We start from the raw sequence: 22,067 nt of genomic DNA, 5'->3' as shown, positions 1-22,067 counted from the left end.
GTATTTATTTTTTTCCTCAGTTGCACACGGTGAAATGCTAGTCGGCGCCCTCTAATGGATGCTAGGTGCAACGCAGTCAGGAATACGTTACTCTCAGTCAGACTCAAGCGGATGAAAATAACTTTTCATTCATGGCACAATACACGGATATGGTTGCTGGTTATTCTGGAGAACGGATTCGCTAAGGTATGCCTGTCTGTATGTGATAACATGTCCTATATTTACTCAATTATTAACGCGAGAGTGAGTAAAAGAGCGGTAAAAAGGTAGGCGGGAAACCACAATCTTGTTTGTGCTTAAATAATCTGAGGCTGTATATCGTTTTGTACACAAAAGCTGTTCACACAGTGAAAATTCCGTTAAGAAAAACATAAGTACTGGAAAAAATATCAGTATTTATTCAGGTCAAACAGTGCAAATACGTTTTCCCCAGATATATACATATTAAAGAAGCCCGGGTAAGTAATATAGTCGTATGGAAAAGAGAATGTACCTGTAGAACATCTTATAACATTAGAAGACAAAACATCTTAAATTAACATTACAAAAAACATCTGCACAGTCACTATAGCTAGTATAGATAGGATCTGCTTAACTTCCTACTGCGTAGAAAAAAAATAAACTTTGTACTGACTGAATACTGTCAATAAAGTCTATATATATTTATATGAGTGCATTTAATACTGCACATAAAGTGTGAAATCCCTTCTGATACAAAAATTAATACTGCATGACGCTTAACGTTTGCATGGTAACGAAAAAAGCACATGCATTTTGAATTTTTCTTTTCCGAGAAAGAAAATAACAGTCGGTTTTGTCACTGCAACACTGCACCTTGTGACTATAAAACCCTTTTTTTTTTAGAACATTTCTGCAAAATATATGAGTAAACATGCCTTTCAACAGCATTTTAACGTTGGCGCGCTTTCTTAGCTGTGCCTTGTAAACATAAAAAAAACATAAAAATCAATAAAAGTTTGCTTTAGCAGCACAACAAAAACAAATTGAAAACAAAAAAACAGATTGAAAGGCTGAATTGGCCACTAGAGATGAATACATTTCTTCACTTGTGACTTGATGAGTTCAGGCATTTGCTTGGAGTGTGTTGTTTAGCAATTTGCCATGTTTCTCTTGCTGGTTTTCTGTTGAGCGTGTTAGGCTCTATAAATCCTGTGTTGAAAAAGCGTAGAAAATGGAGGGCGAAATTGTTAGTTCCCTGGGTTCTAGGTCAAGTTATTGTCAGTGTCTTTGTTGACTAGCTCAGTTTGCTCAGTAGTTTTTCCTCAATCAGTCTGAACTGCACGCTGACGGACATCTCTGCGATGAACTGCTCACAACCCTCTTTGGTCACCTGTTTGCAGTAGCGCAGGTCGATGTGACAAATGTTTCCGCAGCGTTTGAAGTAGGTCAACGACAGGTCTGTAACTCTGTTACAAACTGTGGAGAAAAGGAATCTGGATTTAGAGCCCATAATATTAGCAACTCGGATTTGCATTAATGCTTGACCTTAGTAGCAAGGTCTTGCTTTTCCCAAGAAGCAATGCATATAACGGCAAGATAGCAATCTTAGTGAGTTTTTGTATAAGTACATAAACACTACGTGTCGTTGTTTTCCAGCCCACTCAACTGTCCGTTAGCATGTCTAACCTGTTATGTGAGGGTTTGAGTATTTCCTGCATACCTGAAAGGTTGATGTGAGTGAGAGAGTCTCTGGTCGTGGTTCCGGCTGCTGTGAGGATGTTCACACTCTGGTCGGTGATGTGGTTACAGTAACTAAGGTCCAATTGGGACAGTGAAGGCATATGTTTTATGATCAGCTTCAGGGACGTATCTGTGATGTCCAGACCAGCCAGACAAAGATTCTCCACATTCCTCAGTTTACTTCTACTGTCCAACTGACCTGAGAGACAGCAATATGCATCTTTACCAAGTCAGTTTTGAAACAATATAACACAGTGGTTCCCAAACTTGGTGCTGGAGGGCCGTTGTCCTGCAGAGTTTAGCTCCAACTTGCCTCAACACACCTGTCGGGAAGTTTCTAGTATGCCTAGTAAAAGCTTGATTAGCTGGTTCAGGTGTGTCTAATTGGGATTGGAGCTAAACTCTGCAGGACAGCGGCCCTCCAGGACCGAGTTTGGACACCCCTGATATAACAGAAATGTACCTGTACTACTTGTTGCGTACACATGGGGGCACTATGAATTGGCAAAAGCAGATAAAGAACTTCTAAATGGGTTAACAATACATACTGCGCATAAACGATGATTACTGCTATCATTCAGTACCTGGTCTGTTGTCTGTTGGTGGGGAGAGTAAGTCTCTTATCTGGTTGTCCTTGAATCCCTCTACCCACTGTACATCTAAAGTTCTTAGCAAAGGACAAATGGATGTGCACAAAGCTGATACAGCTGCCCATGAACAGCCTGCCAGCAACAGAATCCTTAGACCTGCCGGGAAACCAACACAAAGGAGTCATGTAAGTATCAGACATGAGAGTGGAGTTTGCATACACGAGTGGTGCCCAATCCTGTTTTTGGAGATCTACCTTTATGAAGAGTTCAGTTTCACCCCTGCTCCAAAACACCTGTTTGTATCATCGAAAGTTCCTGAATATATTAATTAGCTGACTTAGGTGTATTCAGTGGTGGCATTTCACAAAAGGTATAGCATCAGCGTTACCCTTGGTCCGTTAGCCCTAGGGCAGGGGGTCCAAACTCAGTCCTGGAGAGCCGGGGTCCTGCAGAGTCCAACTTGCCCCAGGAAATTTCTAGTATGCCTAGTAAGAGCTTGATTAGATAATTTAGGTGTGTTTAATTGGGGCTGGAGCTAAACTCTGCAGGACACCGGCCATCCAGAGTTTGGGCACCCCTGCCCTAGGGGCAGGTCCCCACTTGGTAGAAATTACATTCCAGGGTTGCGGTAAACAGTTGCCTATAGCAGGGTCGGGCAACTTCTGTATTTATGCTGCCTTCATGTGATATGGGAAAGATGATGCTTTCCACTTGTGAAGTGGAAATTACCAGTGTGTCGTGTTCAGGTGCTTTTGTTGTCGTAGTGAAGAGAAACATGGCGGACTCGGAATTACAGTTCAATTACTCGTTGATAGAGAGTTTGGGCTACGGGCTGGGTCATCTCCTGGTCCCAGTATATCATGCTGTCACTGGCGTACACTACAGACCGAATAAAATAACATGAGAAAATTGCCTCCTTCAGAACACTGTACCGCACAGCACCCTACTGGAGGCAAGCCACAACGAGCTAACATCTTCTCTTAACGGTATTTTTAAAGACAACACTACGTTTAAATAGCGGCGTTATTAAAATTCTTTATGCCCCAGCATTATGGGGGCTACAAACTAACCAACTAAACAGCAGAGAACTTTTAACATCATGCAATGCTTACCATTCAGTATAGTTTCGTTGCTGTCCGCCATGTTGAAAGGTCAAAGTTTATCCCATCTCGGCAGCTCGGGTATCATAAAAAATTTCGAGCTTTCCAGTGGAAACTACAACGTGAGTGGGTGTTCATGTGCAATTTCGATGTTGGATTTTGGTATTTACCATAATTACGATAGCACATGAAGGCAGCTCCAACCCTAATCAAACACACCTGAACAAGCTAATCAATGTCTTCAAGATCACTAGAAAGCTACAGGCTTGATTAGGGTTAGACCTAAACTCTGCAAGTCACTGGCCCTCCAGGACTGAAGTTGGCTAGCCCTGGCCTAGAGTATGGCAACAACCAGGGTATGCCGGGGGAGGCTAAGGTATGGCAACTACCATATGCAAATGCCACCCCTGGGTGTATTCGATTAGGTCTGTATCTAAACGTCACAGTAACGTAGATCTATGGTGACAAGACTGGGGTGTAGAGTACATAAAGGTCTTGGAATGCTGCTGTCCTGCAGAGATAAGCTCCAACCTTAATCAAACACACCTGAACCAGCTAATCAAGGTCTTCAGGATCACTAAGCTACAGGCAGGTGAGTTTTTTTTTTTCAGGGTTGGAGCTAAACTCTGCAGGACATCGGCATAACAGGACCAATGTTGCCTATCCCTGGTGTAACCTTTATGTACTCTACACCCCAGTCTTGTCACCAGAGGTCTACCTAACTGTGACGTTGCCTATCCCTGGGCTATGCCATCAGGAGCTGCAAACAGATCAAAACAACTGGAAAGGAAAACAGCTGTTCAGTGATCCTTTCCACGATTGAACAATTTAGGCGGTAAATAAAAGTGTGATTGTACCAGGTAATCTGTTGATTAGCCAGCTGAGCTGCTTTTTAGAGATGTTGGTCCAACTCAGGTCCAGGGAGACCGGCTGTCTGCGGATAATGCCGCTCAGCATGAGTGGAGTGATTGACTTGCACCGGTTTAGATCGATCTTGGTCCACAGTCTTTTATCACAACACCTAAGAACAGAGGACAGAAGACTTAGCCTTAATGTGCATCTTACGAAGTTGAGTTTAACACTTGCTTGAAACATGGGAGCCCTTAAGGATTTAAGCTAGTTAAAGTCCCAATTGAAAGATTAATTTCATTTTTGTGACCCAACTACAATCTATCAATCTCTAAAAACTAGAGTTAAAGATGTGCTTAAGTCTAAGAGCAAGGTAGAAAACCAATAAAAGCACCAATGGAGAAAAAAGAAGTATGCTGCTAGGTAGACCTTTTAAGATCTGCTACAGTATAAAATAAATTCAACATATTACTATGCTTTCTTTCCTAATTTCTGGAAGACGTACCATCTGTTCCAGGTCTTGCAGACTCGCATGCAGACACACAGGTCTTGGTGTGTGAGGTGGCTGAACACTGCCATCCATACTTCTCTCCGCATGACGTGGTTTTTCCCATCATCTAGGGGCAGACCATCTGGAGGGGGGCTGATCGGAGGGGGGCGAATAACGTGACGCTCCATCTGAACACATTTTGGTGGAGAGCGGCAAGGTTTTGGCCGAATGACAGGGGTAGGTGTAGTCCTGATCCAATTAACCGGATGCTGCTCTCGCAAGGATCCGTTTAGTTCCCGCTTAGGCCCCAGCCAGTCTCTCAGATGGCTGCTGCCATTCTTCAGTGGCTTTCTGTCCTCTCCATCACTATCTGGTTCTGTCTTCACAACCCTGCCATTTTGATGAGCCAGACGATCCTCTGTCTTCTGGATCTCCTGATTGAGTTGTTTGCTTAGTTCTTTGCTCAGTTCTTTGTTGGGCAGGCGAGGCTTACGTTTGGTTTTTCGCTGGCTCCTCAACTGCGAGTCGCTGCTGGGCCCCGCCTGGGTAACACCGCCCTGTGATTGGTCACCTTCCCGTGCAGCGGAGGTCTTGTTTACAAGCTTCCCATTCTCCTCTCGACTGCTCTCCTTCATTGTCTCCTCTTCTTCTTCCTCCTCCCCTTCATCATCTCCATCCTCATCTTCTGAGGGCACAAAACTATAGGCTCTCCTCTCCAGTTCTTGTCGGTTATCCTCATCATACTCATCATCCTCTCTTTCTGTCTTGATCTGTCCCAGGACAGTAGAGGTTGAGAGATCTTCAGGCTTTGAGCGCTTCTTCTGTGGATTTAAAAGAGGGTCAAAATACATGCTTTGCAAAAATATTATTTCATCTCTTATTTGCTTTTACTTATTCATTTTCTTGCTACCTTTTTCTTGACATTGGATTCTGAATCTGAGTCCTTTTCAAAGAGTTTTCTCTTCTTGCGGAGTGGATTGTCCTCCAATTTGAGAGAACGTTTCTTAAACGCGTCTTCTGACTTGCAGGTAGGAGTGTCCTCTCGTTCTGTCTTCTTCTTCATGACCGGTGAAACAGTAGAGGTGTAGGACTCTGTAGACATGTTTGATTCCGGCTCATCCTTTATGTCCCGGTTCGTTCGCTGCTCTTTGAGCAGAGAGCCAGGGAGATTGGAGGCGTACTTAAACCCTGGGCCTCTTTTTTGCTTTGCGACCAAAAGGTGGGAAAGACGACAAGACAAGTTTATATCAATTTTATCAGAAATGTATTTTCTTGTTATCTTAAGACAGGGGTCTCCAAACTTGATCCTGGAGGGCCAGTATCCTACAGAGTTTAGCTCCAACCCTAATTAAACACAACTGAAGCAGCTAATCAATGTCTATAGATGGTTAAGGTCTAGGTCAGGGATATGCAACATCGGTCCTGGAGTGCCACTGTCCTGCAGAGCTTCAAGCCTAATTAAACACACCTAAACAAGCTAATCAGTGTCTTCCAGATCACTAGAAAGCTTCAGCCCGGTGTATTTGATTAGAGTTTAAGCTAAACTCTGCAGGACATTGGCCCACCTGGACTGAAGTTGCCTATCCCTGGTCTAGAACAGGGGTGGCGAACGTCGGCCCTAGAGAGCCGCGGCCCTGCAGAGTTTTGCTTCAACCTTAGTCAAACACACCTGAATTAGCTAATCAAGTTCTGAAGAATTACAAGGAAGCTAAAGACATGTGAGTTTTTATTAGGGTTGGAGCTGAACTCTGTAGGTCTGCTGTTCTCCAGGACCGGAGTTTGCCACCCCTGTGCTAGAAACTTCTAGGCTGATGTGTAGAGGCAAGTCAGAGCTAAACTCTGCAGGACACCGGCCCTCCAGGACAGAGTTAATATCGTCACCACTGTTTTCATTATTTAGCTTATGTTTTCTTTAAGTATGTTGTTAGGTTGGACAGTGATGCTTACTTTCCCTGTCTTTCCAGCATGATTGCATTTCGGACACTCCCAGCAATTTGGCAACTCGTCATTTACAACGCCACCAGAATCCTTGTCCTGAACAACAAATCAGAATTAGTTTCTACTCAACGGAAGACTAAATGTAAAAGATTGTTGACACCATTATAGCTCAGATATCACAGTTTCCAATTGTTTGGTGGCCTGATTTGAAAAACCACCTTCAAGCATGCTGGATGGATGATCTCATTGCAGATAGAGCACTCCATAAGCATCATGTTGAACTTGTCCTCCTCATTCTCGACCGTGTCTTCTTTTCCAGCCTCTCCGCACACCAGACACACAGCAGTGTGAGGTAAAACAGGCTGAAAAACACAAAAAGAGTGGCAATTAGTTTCTCCAGATGTGCCTTTCAGCAGATCAAGGGTCAAATCCAGGGGTGCTCAAACTCGGTCCTGGAGGGACCTGCAGAGTTTAGCTCCAACCCCGATTAAACACACCTGAACCAGCTAGTTAAACTCTTACACTAGGCATAATAGAATCTTCCCAGCAGGTGTGTTGAGGCAAGTTGGATTTAAACTCTGCAGGACCGAGTTTGGGCACCACGGTCAAATCTGATGATGAGTAGCCAGACTGACCGCTATGCACTGTCTCATGATACAGGACTGCTTCATGCGGCCTGGTCCACCAAACTTCTTCATGTCTTTGCAGAAGTGGCACTCGCCACACTCTTTGCGCGTACATGCCTCGCACTTCCTACAGCGTGTCCGTCTGCACCGGGCACTAGATGAACCGCGACTGGACGAGAGCTTCACTCCTCCTGCTGTTGACCCTGGAGCAGCCGATGGAGACGAGCCCATCTTTGTTTTTGGCCGATTAAGCGGCCGTGGCTGAAACATATAGAACCACAGTGTTATTTTTGCAAGAGCCAAAGAAAAATGAGAAACAAGATTAAACTTTTCTCAAACCGTTTTACATACTTAACATGTTTGGAAACAAGAACATGATATGTTTGTGAGCTGCTTGCTGACTTTACCAGTAACGCAATGTAATGCCACACAGTCGAACATAACAAACACAATCCTATCAACTTTCAGACCCCACACTCTGAGAGTGGGTTCATATGGTTCAGATTTAGTTGTATATGCAGTTATTCAAACTGTTTATATGGCCTCGAGGCACTTAAAAAAAAAAAAAAACAGAGAACAGCAGCACTAAACATGAGAAAGCATTTTTACTACTCTGTGAATACCGATAAAATCTGCCCACAATGTCAGTCAAGTAAAGTTGGAGGACATTCCCGGTTGTTATTAACTCTGAGTCAATTAAAAGAACAATAAGTCAGGATACAGCTGCAGGAACATGCATTAAACCAGCCAACGAATATTATTCCTAACAGCATTTCTGATAAATGCATCTGTGTTTCCTTGGAAACACAAATATTCCAACACTGATTTAGCCATGTTATGCAACAGAGGAGAAACGGCAGCAGTAGCAGAGACGTCAGAATGAATAATAAGCGTATTTGTATTTGCCATTTGATCTCCTTGATGCAAAGCACTTTCTATTATTGATTCTGTTTCCTTTTTGATAGAGCTTTTACAGTGTTATTCTTGGCTATCAGGCCAAAATGGCAACAGTGCATTTAGATTATAAATCATAATAAGCTTATATACTCTCAAGCAAGTCAAAGGGAATTATTCTTCAAACAGTTATATTCCACATCCCAGATCCCATGGGTTGCCATGTCCCCATTACATCAAGCAGAAGTCATGCCTGTCCCAGCAGCACGATTTTCTTACGGCACCATGGGACATTGGGTGATTGATGGGTGATTGATGAGAATAAATCTGGCCTCCACCCTCTTTATGAACCTTCAGTAATGGAGAGGAAAACACGAACAATCGTATTAGCCAGAGGGGGAAAGTGCAACCCGACCTCCTCAATAGGTACATTTCTCTTAAACAGCCTAAGTGGATTTCTCTGCCCATGAGAGTTGAGATTAGCTCTACAATCGGAGTCAGAAGTCCTGTTTGCACAGAGCTTTGAATTTGATGCTTGTAGTAGAATTGATTTTCGCCTTGCATGAGTCTACATGGATGAAATGAAAGAAAAAAAACAACAACCACAACATACTGTTGGAGTTCTTTAAGTTGTCTACAAATATCAGAAAGCAGAAACTGCTGTTTCACAACATCTCAGATGTGATGTGTTATGAAACTGAGTTTGGAGGAAAACAGAAGCACAAATTCAAGCATGTGGTCAGCAGAGCCGGGGGAGAGGGAGACAGTTATGTGGCTGCCAGTGGGGAAAAACATTCCAGGCCAAATCTAATGTCTCGTTAATGTGTTGGATGTTGTGAGTTTGCATTTATAAGAGCTGCTTTCACCCAGATTAAAGACAGGACCTTGGAAATTCAGTGAAGGTCCTACAAGATCTCCACCCAAAATCAAAGGTTCCAAGCTGAGGTCAAACTACTTATCGGTTATCAGTTTTGCTAATAACATTCTTCTTTTGGAACTATTGGATTTTTTCATTTATTCATTTTTAAAGTTATATTTTAGATAGGACAGCGGAGAACATACAGGAAAGCTATGGGTAGAGAGAGAGGGGAGTGGGATCAGCAAAGCACCACGGGACGGGATTCGAACTCGGGTCACCGCGAGCGCGGTTTTAAAAACATTCACTCAACTCCTCCTGGGGTTGGTTGTGTCTAAATTTATCATCATTATATCAGTATTATTTTTATCCCTACTTCAATGCACATTTCGTCATTTTAATATCAGATCAAAATGTTCAGAATAAATACAAAAGTTCAGAGCAGATTTTAGAAGCCAAACAGAGAAGACTTGTCAACAGTCACATAACTGATTTCATTGTTAAAATATAACCTTATTAAAGTGAGGAAATGTTTCACTTCTCATTGTAAAACCACTGAAATAAGAAAAACTTTCCACACCAGCCATCATCACAGCATTTGAGTGTGTGCATATGCTATGACACATTAATACCGTAAACAGATTTGCTTGACATTGTTAGAGCAGCTTGCTGACAAGGTCAGAAATCTATAATTTAATATATAACTGCATTCATATAAAAACTGCTGCAGAGATGGATGACTGACTAAGACAGGATTATTGTAGATATTAAGGGCAAACATGGATTTTAAAGCTTGCTGTCTGGTATAGGTGTATCAAAAAATACATATCCATGGTAAACATATACAAGATATACAAGATAGCGATACCATCAATAAACCAGATGCCACTTATGTAATTGTCCAACTTGTCAAAGGGATAGTTCAGCCAAAAGTTAAAATTTTGTCATTAATTACTCACCCTCACGTCGTTCCAAACCTGTAAGACCTTACATCTTTGGAACACGAATTAAGGGTGTTTTCACACTTATAGTTCAGTTCCTTTGGTTAATTTGGTCTGGACCAAAAAGGAAAATGATACATTTGGTCCTGGTCTGCTTAGTGTTCACACTGGCATTTTTGACAGCAAACCTAAAGATACCGAACCTAAAGGAATAGTGATACATTCACAATCTGATTGGTCAGGTTGACTGATGTATATTTTGTGATGGAACTCGCAGAACACTCCAAACAATGCATTCGACTTAAAGCGACGAGTCTGCGCAGTGCCGCTTTAAGTCAAATACACCTAATATATATTTTGCGTAGCATTTTCACCACCTGCGAACTAAGAGCTCATGAAAGGCACTTTACCTCGCATCTTTTCATTACTTGTTTTTGGTTTGTTTAGAAGTATTTGGTACGTATTGCATTCACATTTCATTCAAAATGCACCAGAGTTTGTTTGAAAGCGGACCGAGTCTGCTAAAAAGATGATGTTTGGTGCGCATCAAAGTTTGGATTGCAACGTTCACACTTACTTAAACCTCACTAACAAGGCAATCGCAACAGAGTTCATTTTAACCCAAACATGACAAGTGTGAACACACACAAAAATATTTTTAATGAAATCTGAGCAATACAACTGACACGTTCAAGACGTTCAAAAAAGATAAACGAAGGTCTTATGGGTTTGGAACGACATCAATGAATAATGAGTAATCAATGACAGAATTTTCATTTCTGGGGGAGCTATCCCTTTAAGAATATTCTCCTAATGAATATTCATTAAGCCTATACTGTAAAAAACTACAGCAAAACTCACAAATCACACCCAGCTGCAGGGACAATGGCAGGAGAAATTTAATTGGTAGGGTGTGAAGATACACTTGATATTTAACACTAAACTCACAAAACTGGATGAGGCAGATATCAGCAAAATAAAGCCCTTTTCACTAGGGCGAAGAATATCACAATACAAAAACCAAAACGTATGCAAACGTTGCAGAGCCAGTCCTAAGCAGAGGTGACCAAAAAAATAAAAACCTTGATTACTGCTAGCTTGATCACTACTGCACCCCCATGAAGGTCACTAAGTTAATAAATAAGGAAGTGGCTGATATTATACCAATACATGTATGCAAAATTCCATATAATATATATATATCTATCTATCTATCTATATCTCTATCTATCTATCTATCTATCTATCTATATATATATATATATATATATATATATATATATATATTAGTTCTACAAAGATGACCTGTGTAGAGGTCAGCTGTCAAATAGCATCCAAGCCCAGATGTGTTGATGTAAGATCTAATTTCCCCCCAAAATTACGTCTGATTCCATATACACCTACTATTTCATAACTACAGGTCCAGGACTAAATATGTTCACAACAAAAACATGTCTGAACTGTTTTTACTCACGTTGGTTCTTTGTCCCGCCCCTCCCCCATGCGCTCATCTTGTAGGACCGGCTCAAAGAGGCCCTTGTTGGGCTGTGGCCAAAACAGTTAAAAATATCCTGGAAATTGAGGAAGTTGAATAACACAATGATCTATACAAATATCTGGACTGAGCAGTGAGAGTAAAAACGTACGCAATCAGACAAACGTACCTTTGTATGTTTTTACAAAGCCACAGAGATGTATTTCATCCTAATGAAGGATGATTAAATGATACTAATCTAGCAGCTGCATCCTTTCCTTAGTGGCGACAGCATTCGGGGTGAAATGCATTTGTATGCTTTGAATAGAAAAGCAATACAAAAGGATTCACTGGAAGAGAATCAAAGATTCGCCCAACCGCAAACATAAAACAAGCGACGAGAGTCTCACGTGGGCAGCCACACAAACAGACATATGCAAAGTATTCAAAGAACCCACACGCCTTCGAAACACTGCATTATATCATATCATAGAACTATCACCGCTTCCACAAATGAAGTGTCACTAATTTCACTTTCACCTGCAACTTCTGAAAGTACCTAACAAGACCTTACAGCATCAAGAAATGCTAGTTTAGGTTCATGTTCATAAGAAAAATGGCAAAAATGTGACCTTAATATTTCAAAATAAACATCAAAGTGGATCAAAATGAGCACCAGGCTCAAAACCAAACTCGTGTGCTAGTCATATGGAGTTATCAGCGGTCACCGTAAACATTTCTGACAGCTCTTGACAGTTCCCTTATCACGTGTACTTCAGTTACCCATGCAAATACAGACAAATAACAGCTGCATGCAACCCATCGCATCTCCTTTTCTCAAGTCTAAGGACCCGTAGGTCCGGCTCATCGTTGCTACCTGCTCAGCATCCGAGTTCTCATAATCCTCCTCGTCAGCGATCAGCGACATGGCCATGGCTCTTAGAGTCCTCTCAGCGTTTTGCTAACTGACATGGCTGCAGCTCTGGCTTGCTACTGGCTGCGAGACGGCACAGCCCTCCCTTCTGTTTCTTAGTCATCAGAGCACACAGGCTAGAGCAAGACATGCTCATGAATATGCATCAGGGGGAGTTCCAAGAAGTGGGAGGGGTGATGAGAGCAGCAGAGCCAATGGGTGTGCAGTATGCAAAACGTTATTGTTAATATGTGCCAGCGCAGCCAATAGGAAGCGGCCATGCAGAACAGTAGTGCTACATGTTCAAACAGGGTCATGGGGTAAGGAAGAGAGGCCAGTTGGGGCAGTATAAGGACAGATGGTATTTAATCACAAAAGACAGACACAATGGAGGCGAAATTCAGCAGCTGGGCTTTTAGTCGTCGAGACAGTTTTAGTGTTGTGAAGTGGGGGGAGTACAAAAGGCAACATCCAATCGCGTGTGTCACAGTCAATAGGGAAATAAACTAAAAGAACTCTATAAGTGTAGATTTGCTTGTGATTGGTCGGATCTAATTTTGGGGGACTGGCGGCACTTCCCTTGTGTCTGAAGTCGATTCATCATTCCAGTGAAATACTAATGCAAAGTTCTGCTTTGCCTTTGTCAAATATAGACATTGCATCATATTTTCATAGAATCTTTCTGACAGATTAACTATTTAGGTAGTGCAACAAAAAAGTTTTTTTTAAAAATAAAAATCCTCTTAATGCATTCTTAACTTCCAACCATAAATATCTATAGAAGGGAAAGAAATTAGGAATGAATGGTGACAGCAAAGCCTCCGTAACACGTTTTGCGTGTTTTAAGTAACTGATGACATCAATGTGGACATCAAATTATTAATTGGTTAAACAATCTTGCTCGGCCACATACTAATGTTTCTAATCACTCTGCATTAACAGTCATACCTTGCCCATCTTCTTCGGCCAGCATACAATAGGAGAACCACTGATGGCCAATTTGGGATTGTCATCTGCATGTTCCTTCAGGACAACCTGTTCAAGGAGACAAAAAACAAAATTAAACTATTATATATATGTGACCCTGGACCACAAAACCAGTCATAAGGTTAAATTTTACAAAACTGAGATATATACATCATATGAAAGCTCAATAAATAAGCTTTCTATTGATATATGGTTTGTTAGTATAGGACAATATTTGGCCGAGATACGTCTATTTGAAAATCTGGAATCTGAGGGTGCAAATAAATCAAAATACTGAGAAAATCACCTTTAAAGTTATCCAAATTAAGTTCTTAACAATGCATATTACTAATCAAAAATTACATTTTGATATGTTTACAGTGGGAATTTTACAAAAAATCTTCATGGAACATGATCTTTACTTAATTTCCTAATGATTTTTGGCATAAAAGAAAAATCAATAATTTTGACCCATACAATGTATTTTTGGCTATTGCTACAAATAAACCCCAGCGACTTAAGATCACAGGGTCACATATGTGACCCTGGACCACAAAACCAGTCATAAGGTTAAATTTTACAAAACTGAGATATATACATCATATGAACGCTCAATAGATAAGCTTTCTATTGATATATGGTTTGTTATGATTGGACAATATTTGGCCGAGATACATCTATTTGAAAATCAGGAATCTAAGGGTGCAAAAAAGTCAAAATACTGAGAAAATCACGTTTAAAGTTGTCCAAATTAGGTTCTTAACAATGCATATTACTAATCAAAAATTACATTTTGAATTATTTATAGTAGGAATTTTACAAAAAATCTTCATGGAACATGATCTTTACTTAATTTCCTAATGATTTTTGGCATATAAGAAAAATCCAAAATTTTGACCCATGCAATGTATTTTTGGCTATTGCTACAAACATACCCCAGCGACTTAAGACTGGTTTTGTGGTCCAGGGTCACATATATGAAAAAAAGGAAATATACAGTTAAGGTCAGAAGTTTCCATACAGCTTTCAGAATCTGCAAAATGTTAATTATTTTAGCAAAATAAGAGGAATCATACAAAGTGCATGTTATTTTTTATTTAGTAAGATATTTTGCATAAAAGATGTTTACATATAGTCCACAAGAGTGAATAATAGTTAAATTTATAAAAATTACCCCGTTCAAAAGTTTACATACGCTTGATCCTTAATACTGTGTTGTTACCTGAATGATCCACAGCTGTGTGGTTTTTTTTTTTTTTGTCTAGTGATAGTTGTTCATGAGTCCCTTGTTTGTCCTGAACAGTCAAACCGCCTGCTGTTCTGTAGAAAAATCCTTCAGGTCCCACAAATTCTTTGGTTTTTCAGCAATTTTTGTAGTTTAACCCTTTCTAACAATGACTGTATGATTTTGCGATCCATGTTTTCACACTGAGGACAACTGAGGGACTCATATGCAACTATTACAGAAGATTTAAAGGCTTACTGATGCTCCAGAAGGAAACACAATACATTAAGAGCTGGGGGTGAAAACTTTTGAACCAAATGTAGATGTGTACATTTTTCTTATTTTGCCTAAATATCATTTCATTTAGTACTGCCCTTCAGAAGCTACTTACATGTTTCCCAGAAGACAAAATAAGTAAATTTACCCTGATCTTCAAATTCAAAAAGTTTCCAACCCCTGTCTCTTAATCCATCGTTTCTCCTTCTTAAGTATCAGTGAGCATTTCATCCTTCTGTAATAGTTTCATATGAGTCCCTCAGTTGTCCTCGGTGTGAAAAGATGGATCTCAAAATCATACAGTCATTATTGGAAAGGCTTTAAGGATTTTAACTGTTCAGGACAAACAAGGGACTCATGAACAACTATCACTGTGGATCATTTAGGCAACAACACAGTATTACGAATCAAGCATATGTAAACTTTTGAACAGGGTCAATTTTATAAAAACTACTATTTTCTCTTGTGGACTAGTACTAAATGAAAAATAACATGCATTTTGTATGATCCTTCTTATTTTGGTAAAATAACTAACATTTTGCAGAATCTGAACATTTTTGACCTCAACTGTAAATGCAAATATGTTTATTTATATATAAATATAATATTTGTTTTAATATATAATAAATTATACTTTAGTATCTATAATATATTTTAAATAGTTTAATATTTTAAAACATATTTTAAATATTTAAATAAAATAATCGCCTACAAATTGAAATAAAACAGATAACAGTATATTTCAGATTTGCCTATAAATAGTTAAAAGAGACGCATTGATTTGTTTTTAAATCTTGTGCATACACAAAGACTTGGTTTAGCCATGCACAATGTCACCTTAAATTATTGCGACCACCTTATAAGTGGCTAGCTCAGTGACACAAAATAGTGATAGATAATGCATTGTGCCTTGTAGGGTCTGAACCTACAAGTCCAGTTCTACAACCAGACCATTCCACCCAACAGGTGCTTGCTTCTATATACTATTCCTTTTGAAAGGAAAAATGGAGTCAGGACTCAGGAGGAAGCTATAATATATGTCAATTCAAGGTACTGAGAGACGGACAAAACAATTGACAAGTGGAAAATGTATAAAGACCTTCACGTCATCGAGCAGTGCTTGTGGATCCTCGATGCCCTCTGGAACGCATTTCTTTGTCTCTGGAAGGGATTCCAGCTTCTCCACCAAGGCCTTGAGTCCACTCAGCTCAAACTCTGTCAAGTGGGTCCATTTGCCGGAATGTTCCATCCCAGGTGAGCCAGAAGGAGTCTTAGGACACTCTGATGGGAGGGACTTGAAGCTGTCTTCAGAATCATTGGCTGGGGATTTGAAGGTCTGATAGGGAGGGACAGCCGAGGAGGGCTGGTTCGCCCCCTCTGTCCTCTCTAACCGCGTCTCACACGAGTCCTCCTCCATGTCCAGCCGAGGAGCAGAGACGAGACTCTCGGTTACAAGCTTGGGTTCAGCTAAATAAAAATAAGAAGAAAAAACAAACCACTTGGATACCTGGAATCACCAAAAATTACATGAAGACTAGACCTTGAGCAATTCTAGGAATCATCTTGATGAGTGCTATGAATGAAATAAGGAAACATTTCTCAGATTGAAAATGCAGAGAAGGGCCCACTTAGTAGATTGGCTCTCTACTGGTGGAGTTCAGGAAGAGTGATTAAAATAGATATTCATAAGCCCTCTCCAATACTAATTTATGGATCGTTTCTGCAGCTTACACCTAAGTAATTCCACACTAAGTTAAAGAATTAGCTCACTTCCAGAATAAAAATTCCATGATAATTTACTCACCCCCTGGTCATCCAAAATGTTCATGTCATTCTTTCTTCAGTTGAAAAGAAATTAAGGTTTTTGAGGAAAACATTCCAGGACTTTTCTCCTTATAGTGGACTTCAATGGGAGCCAACAGGTTGAATGTCCAAATTGCAGTTTCAATGCAGCTTTAAAGGGCTCTACATAAGGGTCTTATGTAAAGAAACGATCTGCCATTTTCTAAAAAAAATTACAATTTCTATGCTTTTTAATCACAAATGCTCGTCTTGCACTAGCTTGACTTCGGAAATCTTGATCAACGCAGGTGGAAGTACCAACCCAGGGTTTACAAACCTGAATGTGCAAAGAAATTCAAATGCCCTTTAAAAAAAAAGGTAAAACAACAATGTTGGACAATTTTGAAGTTAGAGGTGAACATGAGATTTTTCGTCGTACCCTACCTTTCTGAACCAAAGTACACAGACGAAGAACTAACCATGCATGATCTTTCCAATGAGATTACGAAATGCATGAAGTCATGGACGTGCATTGCAGAGCTAGTGCAAGCCGAGCATTTGTGGTTAAAATGTATATAAATTAAATTTTTTTTTTTTTTTTAGAAAATGACTGATCATTTTGCTAGATAAGACACTTATATCACTGTCTTCCCTCGCCCACACGCACTTAGCAATTCAAAACTTGTTCCATGATAATTTGTCATGTCTGGTTAGGACAGAAACTCCTATTAAGTTGGATAGAATTAAAAGACATTCATTCTGACTAATTTGCAGGATGTCACCAAGTTGCGTTTTTTTTGTGAGCTTTTTATGTGAGCTTTACGTCTGCACTACCATTAGTAGTTGCCAGATCACATTACTGTGCGTTTGCATAAAGTTGAACTTTGTTGCATTGCCAACCCTCTCCGTCACTCGAAAATGACTTCTGGTTATGTTTCTCACTGCAAATTGCTGTCAGTTTAGCCAACTCACCAGCGTGAATGCGGAAATCCAGGCTCAGGTGCGAACGTCTGGTCAAGCAGTTCACGTACCTCTCCAACACATACCAGCACATCTCATAGAAGAAAGGGTAGCGGAATTTGGAGTGTACCTAAAACCAATATACAAATCAGCACTTTATTATAAACCTTGAAACACTTTACATGTTCAATTTGTTAACATTAGTTAATACAACTAACAAATGAAGATTTATAGGATTTATTCATCTGCATAAAATTATACCTAAACCCTATATACAAAACTAATATAACTAGCGTCAAAATAGACGGCTCTCACAGTATGAGAAAAACGACAACATGACTAAGATGCTTCTCATGCACATATCTTTCCATTCCAGCTCCTCTCCAGGGAGGAAACTCACATTCTCAGAGTTATGGAGGGCTTGTGCTCTCATTCCCTCATACCTCCTTCAGCCAGCGCTAAATTTAGAGCACTGCAATAATGCAGCCCCTGGAACAACACAGCCAGTGCCACGATCTGTCTTCTTCTCTACTTGCTCTGTCTAGCAAATGTAAAAATAGCCCAGCCCACCGGCTCTAAGCCCTGCAGAGCACATCAAAGTGTCCTGGAGGTTCTGCTAGCAGAAAGTGAGCAACCATAACTGGTTTGTCACTTTGAAATGTCACAACACAATCAAAGGTGTCCAGTGCTGTCGCTAAAACAGCCTTTTAACTGTCAGCAACTGAACCAATCAGGAGTGAGAGGATGGAGATCTTGTTTTAGGCTCAGTACTCTCAAATTTATGCAATTTGGGATCTCACTCTGACTGCTATTTCTTATTGGTTTTGTGGGTTATTTATACACTATTATAGTATTTTTTTTTACAGGGACATCGGATGTAAAATTCACTTTTACATGGTGTTTGCATATAAATGTGTCTTTGCAGTGTGTAAACACAACCATCGTACAATGCAAAAAATTCTTCCATTTTTTTTTTTAAATCATCAAGTCGTTTTGATTTTCTGAGCAGTATGATGTCATATTGCTCAGGCCCCGCCCATGGCCACTGACAGACTGTCCCGTATTGGCATATTTCTGCCATCAGCCAGTTGTACGCTGTCCTCCATTTTCTCCATGCTTGAGCAGCTGTAGCGACAACAATGTCTCGTAAGCAATGCAGGTGTTTTGTAGTTGGATGTAAAAGTGAACATAAGAGTCTTCATTTTCTTCCCACATCAGAGCCACTGATAATGCAGTTGATTTGTATTATTTTTAATGGGAATGCGCCACTGAATACATAAAAAAAAGGAAGAGGGGGCGGGGTGAGCAGTAGCTCATTATCATTTAAAGAGACATGCGTCACAATGGATCGCTGTGAACGGAGCTGTTTTTGACAAGTTAAAAAGGATGTTGTTTTACATGATCACTGAGGAATTTTAACCAAAGTATGTTGCAGACATTTCACGAAGAACTTAAAGAATCATACCAACTTGTGGAAAACTGGCATCCGATGTGCTATTTAATATTTTGCATTAGCTTTAACTTTTTATTTTTTTTAAGATTTATTTTTGGCATTTTTTTGCCTTTATTGAGATAGGACAGATCACAAGTGACAGGAAACGAAGTGGGAGAGAGATGGGGGGGCGGGATCGGGAAAGGTCCTCGAGTTGGGATTCTAACACGGGACGCCCAGAGCGCAACGGCGCTGTATGTCGGCGCGCTGCCCACAAGGCTATCACCACCGACAGCTTTTACTTCTTTACTAGTTTTTATTTTATTAGGGCCCGAGCCCAAAAGGGCAAAGGCCCTATTGTTCTTCTAAGGATTCTTATTTTCTTTTTCTTTTCTTTTTTTCAACCTTCCGGGCACTTATGGGGGCCTTAACATGCTCACATGAAAATTTGCACACACGTTGGAATCTGCCGTCATCCGGACGCCACAGAGGCTGGGACACGGGCGTGGTTCAGGGCCTCTACAGCGCCCCCTGGAACACAGTCAGAAAACTTGATGTACTGCGCACACATACTTGCAAGTATTCACATGAAGCTCGGTACACATATAGATCTCACTGAGCCAAACAACTTATGTACTCTATGTCATAGGCTCCACCCAACAGGAAGTGAGATATTTAGGGCAATGTAAAAATCGCATGCTCTTGAATTTGAAATACTCCTCCCAGGATTTCCATAGGATTGTCACCAAACTCGGTCAGCATGATCTCAAGACATTGGGGATGCAATTTTTGATATCTCGAACGGTTTGGCCGTGGCAAGGCGACAAAGTTATGGCGAGAAATGAGAAACAGGAAGTGTCTAATAACTGTTGCACACATTGCATGATTCTAATTAAACTTTACCAGTTTGTTCGTTTTATGATGCCGATTACATAAACGTGACTATTATGAGTCAAAGTTATAGCGCCGCCAAATGGCAGCAGGAAGTGTGTCATTTTTAAAATGCTTTGAAATCAGCCTCTTAATTTTACTCGATTTTCTTCAAACTTCATCAAAATAATGTCAAAACACGGCCGATGAGAATATGTAAAGGGGTCGATGATAAATCAAATGCTGTTGTCATGGCAACGTGTCAAACTTTAAAATTAGGTTCCTGTCTTTTCGAGGCAGATAACATGCTTAGAATTTCATGAGACTCAACACACACATCAATATTAATGATAGTTAGACACTGGGAGGGGAGGGCAATATGACCAAAATCTTATGTCACGATATGAGTAATTTTATTTTACACTAACAGTATATCACAGTATAGTTATTTTTGCTTTGAATGAGGTCTTTATGATATTAAAATTTTCGATAACAAAAATTTCATAATTCCTGTCACCAGTGTCAATATCACAAAAAACAAATACTAGCCTAAAATAAAATTAAAAATTAAAAACTCAAGCTCACTGAAGACAAGTAAACAGTCAACAATGAAAAAATAAGAAACTAATTACAAGCAATAGAACAAGCAAAACTAAAGTAGAACAAATAAATAAAGTAATCAAATATATAAAACAGTATATTCCCTCAGTGTAAATTAAGATTTCTAATAGATTTCTTATTAGTCAAGAGCCATGAGAGATTTTCTCTATTTTGTTGCTTGATTAACATGAATGACAGACAGCAGGAATTTTAGACTGCTGTCACTTTAAGAGCTGCCCAGCTCCAATATACTGTCAGCTGTTTGACACATACAAGTGTGTGTATTTAACCACTCAAGGCCTATAAACCGGCAAAAATAACTCCATTCACGTGTGCGCATATAGCGAAACAAGTTCTCTTTCGCTGCTGATTGCATTTCAACGGCTTAAAGTCACTTGTTTTTAAACCGCAATGCTTAAAAATGCATGCAAAAAATGTGACCACGTAGCACAGCAACGTAACTGTGATAAAGACAATAGCCTACTGGTATATCACCCACCCCTAATAGTATTTACACCAGTCTCAAAATAGAAGGCTTTAACAATATTCTCATAATGTTATATTTAAAAACAACTTCTGAAAGATGCACCCTTCCAACGGAAAATTTAAAAAGACAAATCCTCAAACACTGACTGATAAATCATCAAACAATCTACATTTTTAATAAATGCTTTACCTTTGTTCTGTCCTCAATTTCGTAGACAGTAAGCTGCATGGGAATGTTAAAACTGTGAAGAATATTCCCGCCAAACACCAGGGTGTCTTCTGGAGTGTAGACGGCATGGATCCAACCTACACACGAGAACAAAAATATGAATCCTCAATTACAGAAAAGAAAATGTTGTACAAGGACTTTAAAATATTCTATCTCAAATTCTCCGTTCTTCATCTTGTGTACACTACTAAAGTCAAACCTGCCACTATTTTTTAATCCGAACTCAAACACAAATGACAATTCAGAGCTTTAGTGGAATAATTACTTAAATTTCAATCTGTTCCTTAGACAAAGCTATTGTATGACTTAATACAACTTGGAATACAGCCCAAATGTCATGGGGATGGCTTTAATTGTGCTTTTTTTGTGCTTTCTAAAGATTGACAGATATATTCAATGACTGAAATCTGTTGTATTGAAAGCGCTTCGTAAAGTGTCTTCATAATTTCTCCTTTTGTGTTCTACAGAAAACAGCATGCAGGTTCGGAATGACATGAAGTACTTTTATCCAAAGCGACTTTCATTGAATTCAAGGTACACATTTCATCAGTTCATGCATTCTCTAGGAACTGAAACTATGACCTTGGCATTGCTAACGTCATCCTCTTCCATTTTCCTTATATACAGTACATGTACTTGAGCTCAGTGCATCACCTGAAGGGATGAAGAACGTGTAGCCCTGTTTCAGCTCTACTCGCTGGCAGCCGTCTGAGCGATCACCAAGGAAGATATCACTCTGTTTGCCTGACAGCACCCAGTCCTCATACATAGACAGATTGTGTGGGCTTGGAGGAATCAGCCAGAAGACCTGGAAAACATATTCGAGCGAGAGCAATGCAGGTGTGATTCTAAACTCGGATATGATTTTT

The 22,067-nt window shown here is 40.0% G+C and overlaps 1 protein-coding gene across 1 annotated transcript; it reads right to left on the bottom strand.

Annotated features, from left to right (window-relative positions):
- Nucleotides 1-375: 375 nt before the first annotated feature.
- Nucleotides 376-22,002, bottom strand: LOC141298843 (lysine-specific demethylase 2B-like). The gene is made up of 14 exons (XM_073829159.1): nucleotides 21,853-22,002; nucleotides 21,160-21,275; nucleotides 17,594-17,711; nucleotides 15,939-16,306; nucleotides 13,321-13,407; nucleotides 7,304-7,555; nucleotides 6,887-7,030; nucleotides 6,678-6,764; nucleotides 5,641-5,934; nucleotides 4,746-5,551; nucleotides 4,249-4,412; nucleotides 2,286-2,447; nucleotides 1,682-1,900; nucleotides 376-1,437 (listed from the first exon to the last, which is right to left on the bottom strand). Exons 1-14 carry the CDS (start codon nucleotides 21,965-21,967, stop codon nucleotides 1,256-1,258), a joined length of 3,114 nt encoding a protein of 1,037 aa, XP_073685260.1. The 5' UTR covers nucleotides 21,968-22,002; the 3' UTR covers nucleotides 376-1,255.
- Between the last annotated feature and the right edge of the window lie 65 nt (nucleotides 22,003-22,067).

The sequence above is a fragment of the Garra rufa genome, chromosome 23 (genome assembly GCF_049309525.1).
Source record: "Garra rufa chromosome 23, GarRuf1.0, whole genome shotgun sequence".
In the NCBI taxonomy this organism is placed as follows: Eukaryota; Metazoa; Chordata; class Actinopteri; order Cypriniformes; family Cyprinidae; genus Garra; species Garra rufa.
The sequence above is the reverse complement of the archived record's forward strand: the minus strand, read 5'-3'. Positions and strand labels throughout refer to the sequence as shown.